The sequence below is a fragment of the Cnephaeus nilssonii genome (genome assembly GCF_951640355.1).
Source record: "Cnephaeus nilssonii genome assembly, chromosome: 2".
NCBI lineage: Eukaryota > Metazoa > Chordata > Mammalia > Chiroptera > Vespertilionidae > Cnephaeus > Cnephaeus nilssonii.
Window position 1 is genome coordinate 38,044,183 of NC_137073.1, and position 7,904 is coordinate 38,052,086.

General features: G+C 50.6%; 1 protein-coding gene across 1 annotated transcript in view; it reads right to left on the bottom strand.

Annotated features, from left to right (window-relative positions):
- The window catches only part of SLC12A2 (solute carrier family 12 member 2), a 97,071-nt gene extending 90,293 nt beyond the window's left edge, over positions 1-6,778 (bottom strand). The window contains exon 1 of the mRNA XM_079795791.1: positions 5,797-6,778. Within this exon, the coding sequence (XP_079651917.1) occupies positions 5,797-6,507 (711 nt within the window). The 5' untranslated portion in view covers positions 6,508-6,778. The remainder of the gene's footprint in view (positions 1-5,796) is intronic.
- Between the last annotated feature and the right edge of the window lie 1,126 nt (positions 6,779-7,904).

A 7,904-nucleotide genomic window follows, 5' to 3' on the forward strand; every position in this document is an offset into this window, starting at 1 on the left:
GTATTAATGAAAAAGGCTAAAATAGGCCACATATCACCAGCAAAAGGCTCGCAAGCCATGGCCTAAGGACAACTGTGCCAAGGTAATGCTACCTTTTAAAACTGTTTTAATAATGCTTTACCCTGGCCAGGTATCTCAGTTGGTTAAAGCACCATCCCGATATGCCAAGGTTCGGGGTTTGATCTCTAATCAGGGCACATACAAGAAAAAAAAACAATGACTGCAACACTAAGTGGAACAACAAATCGATGTTTCTCTCTCTCAAAAAAAAAAAAAAATCAATTTAAAAACAAACAGTGATTTCAAATAATAACATTAATGCTTTAAATCCAGTAGGAGCTATTATAGATTGTCTCCACCATATTTTTCCACACTTGATAATCATGCTACCCTCCCTCCACTTTTTTTCTTCCTGTAGAGGCAGGAATCACTACTTTGGGTTGATTTTTTGAAATACTTAAAAACACACAATTCCAGGCATTAGCTTTGAAGTTTGTGCCTTCTTGAAAACTTTTCTCTCAGCTCCCTGAAACTGCTCTCCTATCTATTTCTAACCAGCATAGCAGCTCCTTAATTTCCTTTGCTAGTGTCTCCTCAATCTCTAACAGACCTTCCTTTAGACATTTTCTAGGCCTAATCCCAGATCATATACCTGTTCTCTTATCTATGCACTCTCCTTAAATAATTTCATGTATAACCTTAGACACTATACAAACACACACACACCACTATACATATCCTATCTAATAAAGAGGGAATATGCTAATTGACCATCACTCCATCACAAAGATGGCTGCACCCACAGCTGAGGACAAGTTCCCATAAGGAGCCTTAACGAGCAATCAGCAGGGACCTGAGGCTACGCCCTCCCACACCCAGCAGGGCTTGACAGGGGACCTCAGGCCGCACCCCTCCCCCTGGGGTCAGGCTGGGAGATCTCAGGCCACACACACCCCGCCCCAGTGCCAGGCCAGGGAACCTGAGGCCATGCCCTCTGCCCAGCGGGGCTTGACGGGGGACCTCAAGGTGCGCTTCTCGTCCTGGTGCTGGGCTAGGGGACCTCAGGCTGCTCCCCCTGCCCCAGCGCCAGGCAGGGGGACCTCAGGCCACGCCCCCCAACAGGTGGGGCTTGACAGAAGACTTCAGGCTGCGCCCCCCACCCCGGCACCAGGCCGGGGGACCTCAGACCACACCCCCCGCCCGGCGAGGCTTGACAGGGGACCTCAGGCCGCGCCTCCCGTTCCAGCATCAGGCCAGGGGACCTGAGGCTGTGCCCCCGTGCCTGGCTGGGCTTGACAAGGGACCTCAGGCCGTGCCCCCCACCCAGCGGGGCTTGATGGGGGACCTGAGGCTGCGCCCCCCTCCCGGTGCTGGGCCGGGGAACCTGAGGCTGCGCCCCACCCTGTCTGGCAGGGCTTGACGGGGGACCTCAGGCCATGCCCCCCACTCAGCGGGGCTTGACAGGGGATCTCAGGCCGTGTTCCCCACCTGGCGGGGCTTGATGGAGGACCTCAAGGCACACCCCCCGCCCCGGTCTGGGCTGGGGGACCTCAGGCTATGTCCCCTGCCTGGCAGGGCTTGACAAGGGTGGGACTGGCCGGATCTGGATCTAGCCCAATGGGGGTGGCTGGCCGGGTCTGGGTCTCACGCGATTTTGAGGTGCATGTGGGTGGGTGGGGACTTGACTCTGGGTCCCATGGTGAGCCCCAGACTCTGACAGGAGGAAGGTTTTCATATACATTTTACTAATTTTCTTTCATCTCTGACACTTCTATTATAGAGAAAAGGCAAATAGCAATATTAAATTATTTCCTCTAATCCCCTTTTAATGTGCACAAATTTCGTGCACCGGGTCACTAGTATGTGTGTGTGTGTGTATATATATATATATATATATATATATATATATATATATACACACACACACACACACACACACACAGACACACACACACACACGATTTTTTATACTTCTTAATATATAGCCTATATAATAAAAGGCTAATATGCAAATCGACCAAACAGCAGAATGACCACCAGGGGGCAGACGCTCAACACAGGAGTTGCCCCCTGGTTGTCAGTGCACTCCCATAGGGGGAGCACCACTCAGCCATAAGCCCTGAGCTAGGCTCACAGCGGCAAACGCAGTGGCAGTGGTGGGAGCCTCTCCTACCTCCACCGCAGCACTAAGGATGTCGGATTGCCAGCATAGGCCCGCTCCCCCAAGGGCTCCCAGACTGTGAGAGGGCTCAGGCTGGGCTGAGGGACCACCCAAGTGCACAAATTTCGTGCACTGGGCCTCTAGTATATATATACTTTTCCGCTCCCCTCCCTCATAATGATTCATGGAGTAAGATGTCTCACAGGCTACTCAGAATTCTTTTTTTATCCCTCAAATCTATTCCTTCTCCAGTATTTCCCATCTCAGCCAACAGTACTGCCATCTATTCAGTTGCTCAAGACCAAAACCTGGGAATCAGCTTCTCTTCCACTCCCACATTCAATCCATCTACATCCAATTCAGTCTGCCATCAAGCCTTATTATCTGTTACCCAGACCACAGTTAATAGCTTGGATCTCCCTGCTTCCATTCTTATTCCTGCCAATCCACCCTCCACCCAGCAGCCAGCAATTTTAAAAGAAAACAGATCATGTTGCCACCCCACACAAAATCCTTCAATCACTTCGGACTACATTTATGGTAAAATCTTACACTGGTCACCTTATTGTTTTTGAGATCTATCCCTCTCTTACCTCACTACCTTCACGTATGCTGTTTCTTCAGCCTGGAATGCTTTCCTACCATATCTTCAAAATCCTTAAAGTTTCAGCTTCAATATTACTTCTGGAAAAAGGCTTCTCCAACCCAATTAAAATTAGATCCTATTATATCCTCACTAGAAGCCTATACTTTTCTTCCCTAGCATTAAAAAAAAAAAAATTATAACTGTTGTGTACAACTATTTGATTAATGTATGTTTAAGCAGAGTCAGTATCTGTTTCCCTAATCATTGCATCATTTCACAGTACTACAGCCATGTGTCCAACACCTAACTCCTTTCACCAATAAATATTTGAAACAGAAAACTCATGAGTCCTAGCCCTAGAATGGCTGCATAATACAGCAAGATATGCCATGGATACTTCCCTTCAGTTGAATTTTTAGGCAAATACTTTTTAAAAATCACAGTGTTAGGCAATGAAAGGAATTCAAGTAGGAGGAAGACAAGTTCCCCTAAGATGTTTCTGGAGTGCCTGTCTTTTTACTTTTTTTATTCTTCCATAGTTCCTAGCACACAGTCAGGTCCCTGGTAGATACTTAAAGTATTTAGTGACCAAAGTACTACATGATAATCAAAGTGCTAGAATTAAATGTCATAAAATTCTACATAATAGGGTTCACAGAAGGCTAGAAGCTTTAGAAAAGTGTTTAAGGAGACAGAACTCATTTTAGATAGGCTGAGGAATAACTTGTAGGGATCTGCTCAACTTATGCTATCACCCCTCACCTGCCCTCCTTCAACAGTATGGCCAGATTTGTACTCCTTAACACAAAACACTTCTATAATCCATTTGCTGAATTCTAAACAAAATATCTTCAATATGAGATTCTATGCTTAGTTAACATATATTAATAAAGCTTTTTTTGGCCACAAAGGACCCGAGTGGTGTATGATAAAAACCTATGAAGAATTCATTACTATCTGTTGCATAAATGAAACTTAACAAAACATTTTACATGCTACATTCATTTAATAATGTAGGTATTAAGAGGATTTAAAGTTGAAATCCTAGAGTTTAACTATGTACTTTCTGAAGGACCAATATAAGATCAAAATAATAACTACATTAGCAATTATTTTCCAAGCACTGCACATGGGCCTTTCTGTGCATCCCCCCCCTCCCCCCCAATCTTCAAAATAACCCTGAAAGTTGAAAAAACTGAGGCTGAAAAGCTTGGTGACTTCAACTACAATACAGCTTACAATACAGGTGTGTGTTTTTTTTAGACAATGTAAACTGAACCAAAAATGCCAAAACAAACATAAAAACCCTGAAGTTTGATAGAACTTCAAATGCTTGGTTACTGAATTTAAAAATAACAAAAGCTTCCCTAGGAAGCATACAAGTTCAAGGAATATAACATCCTTTAATTTAAAAAGTCTTTCTAGCTCAGCTGATGTGGTTCTGTGGTTGAGCGTTGACCTATGAACCAGAAGGTTATGGTTTAATTCAGGTCAGGGCACATGCCTGGGTTGCAGACTCCATTCCCCAGTAGGGGGCGTGCAGGAGGCAGCCAATCAATGATTCTCTCACATCATTGAAGCTTCAATCTCTCCCTCTCCCTTCCTCTTTGAATTCAATTATATATACACATATATATATGCCTTTCTAAAACTCATGGGTAAATATAGAGTGCTTTACTACCAAACTGCTCAGCTTTGGTGAAATATATCTGAAATTTGCCTGCATTAATATTTTCAATAAAAGTTCTATAAAGAAAAATTACCAGCTACATAGCTACTTTACAAAGATTTTTAGTTTTGAAATGAAAAAAATAACAGATTTGAGAGAAACTAAAGAGTATGAGTGTTATAAAAATTGTTTTTCTTCTAATATAACAAAATACCACAATAGAATAACAGTAGCATTATCCAAAGCTAAATGATGTCAGGCTTCTAATCAATAAGCTGTTAAGGTTTGAGACCTCTGTAATTATTTCAAACTGTATGAATGTTACATTATCAAACATTGGGACAAGTAGTCTTGTATGAAATGACTGTATGAGATCAAATAATCACATCAAAAAGAAATTACATCTGTATTTAAACTTTCCACATTATGATCTTTTCAATCTGTATGGTACCAACTCTTTGCATTCACCAAATTTCATCTATGTAGTCATTACACATTGTAAAAGCAAACTTCAAGTATTCCCATAAAATAGTTAAATATTAGTTGAATCTCAAAAGCATCCAAGTTATCTCGAAATAACAATTTTGTACCATCAAGAAATAAAAGTTGTATGTGGCCATAAAATGGAATTACAGACAGTATAGGGATTATTTTCTGTTAACAAAGTATAACCATCTATGCAAGACCCCAGAAAGTCTTTCTGGACTTCCTTCACAGAAAAAAACTCACTCCCTCTCAATCTCTCCTGTGCGCCCCCTCCCTCATCTTATTTTTTATAGCCCTCGCCCAAAAGATGTACATTAAAAATGGATTTATAGCGTTATCAAGAACAGCATGTCTCTAAATTTATGATCTTTGCATATTCAAGGTTGCAGGAATTGAGCTTTAATAATTCATGGACCACAAACACGCCCTGTTAAGATTTTTCCCTCCAACACTAAAGTTCCTACTCTTGGAATCCCTAATGGGTGTGTACATGAGCCATACAATACAGCCTTTAAAAAGGACACAAATGGTAGGTGTGCTCTCCTGAGATGTCCTCACCTAAACCTCCTGCACGTTCCCTTGCGGATCCGCAAGCATAACTGTCATTCAGAGAGAGTAATTGTTAAACGCGGGTGAGAAACCCCGCGTAACAGAGATATATAACTGGATGGGGAAGGTTAAATGCAGCCTCTCCAGTATCGCCTAACCCGCTGCAAACTTTTAAGAGATTAAGTTACATTCCTCTGCAATTCCACCCTTGACAGCTGAATCCAGAGATGCCAGCGAGTCATGCACATCCATTCCCGCCACCTCACCGGTGGGAAGCAGGAGGCCACATCCCAGGGCCAGCGCCGACCTGAGGCTGGGAAAGGAGGGAGGGCCGGGAGAGCTCACCTTCTCCAGCTCATCGTGCAGCTCCGCCAGGCTGGGGCGGAGCAACTTCTCGCCCAGCTGTGCCACGGTGTGCCGGTAGTGGTCGATCCGGGGCACGGCGTCCATGGTGTTGTGGCCGAAGGTGCGCTGGTAGTAGGTGTTGGTGTGGGTGTCATAGTAGTAGTGCTGGTGGTGCCCGCTGCCGCCGCCGCCCGAGTGCAGGCTGCTGCCCTCGCTCAGCACCGTGTCCCCTCCGTTCTGGAAACTCACGTTGGGCCCGTCGCCTCCGACCCCCGCCGCATCCGACTGGCTCTCCTCTGCCGAGGAGGCAGCCGGGTCCACGAAGTTCACACGGAAGCGGCCCTTGGCTTCCTCACTGCCTTTCGCCGGCCCGCTTTCGCCGCTGGCTTTCCCATCCACGGAGGTCTCCTTGCTCCCCGCCCCAGCACCCGCCGCCGCCGCCGCCGCCGCCGCCCGCCCCGCGCTCTCGGAGACCAGGTCCACCTGGAAGCGGCTCTGGCTCGGGGTGGGCCCCAGCGGTCTGCCCAGCCCGTCCCCGGCCGCCGAGACGCCCTCGCCGCCGCCCCGACTAGCGGCCGCAGCATCCTCCGGCACAGAGGACACGGCCGCGCCGGGCAGGTTCACCGCGGCCCGCGGGGCGGCTGGCGGCGTCTCTCCGACTCCGGCCAGCCGGGGAACGCCGGAGGAGGGCGCCGGAGGCCCCGGATCCATCGCCTCCGACCCTCGGCGGACCGAAGAGCCTGGCGGACTTCGCGGGCTGCACGCCCTCCGCGCCTCGGACCCGCGGTGGCCGCGGTCGCAACACCAGAGGAAGGAGTCGGCTGCCCGCCGCTAGCCCGGGCCGGCACGGACCCACCGGCAGCCGAGTCAGCGCGAGAGTGCGGCCGGCGCGGGGCGGGCCCGCTGTTTAAAGGCTCGGCGCGGCCGCGGCCGTGGCGGCTCCCGCTGCAGCACGCGGGAGGCGGGGCCCGAGCTCCCCACCCCTCCGCCCGCCCACCGCGGTCCTGCAGTGACGCCCGCAGACGCTCCCCGGGCGCCCAGCCCTCCTGGGGTGCTGCGTGACCCCACGCGAGAGCGACCCGCGCGAGGGTCGTGTCCGGCCAGCCCGCGCCTGGCCTCAGGCAGCACGAGCCACGCGATCGGGGAGCGGCCGCGCGCCGCCTGACCGCCGTCGCCGGGAAGATCGCCGCACCGCTGCCTCCTCTTCCGTCGCCCTCCTCCCACCCCTCCACCTCCTTCCCCCGCCCCGCTCTGCGGTGCTGAGGAGTGGGCCCTCGGCTGTCGCCTTCTCTCCCCGCCTCTGGGGCTGCGGTCCACGGGCCGGCAGCCCGGACCCCGGTAAACCAGGCTGCGGACGGCGGACGGCGCCCGGCACGGCCAGCGGAGAGGCGCGCGGGCCCCGCTTCGGCGCACGCGGATCGCGGATCGCGGACGCTCCCGCGGCAGCTCGAGAGGCTCGAGCCCACTGGCTTTTTTTTTTTTTTTTTTTTTAAGTTCTGAACTCGCAGTACTCGTGCTGAGCCGGCGAGATCTCGCGAGATGCTGCAGGGCCGCTTCCCCTCAGGCGCGTGGTACCCGCGGCGGTGCTGGACCCGCCGCCGGCCCGAGCTCCTCAGGATGACGCCGGGGGCTCTCCCGCGCTGCCCGCAGGCGCTTCCGGATTGGCGGGCGAGGTGCGCCCCCGGGTGGGCCGGCTCGGAGCTCCCGCCGCCGGCGACTCTCGCACTCGCTCCAGGCCGGAGCCTAGGGGAAGGCAGGGTTTCCTCCGTGCCGCCTTGGAGGCGGTAAACTCACCCGCAGGGCAGCGTTAGATTTGCATAACCGGAGACTGACACCGGCGGAGGTGCCGTGGGTGTGTCCAGACTTCCGGGGACACCTTCACTCTAAAAGCTGTGAAGTTTGAAGGTGAGAGAAGGGAGATGAGTGACGATACCCTATCGTCTCAGGACGATTTTTAACTGGCGGTATTTCCAAAACTGAGAGGAAGTTCGGAAATGAAAACGAGAGCGGTAACTAACCGGGAAGTTTCAGCGTGACGGAGGTTGTGAAGAGTCCCCTGTTTCAATTAAAACAGAAAGGTCCTCCGCAGGTCTGTTTTCTCTAAGGGA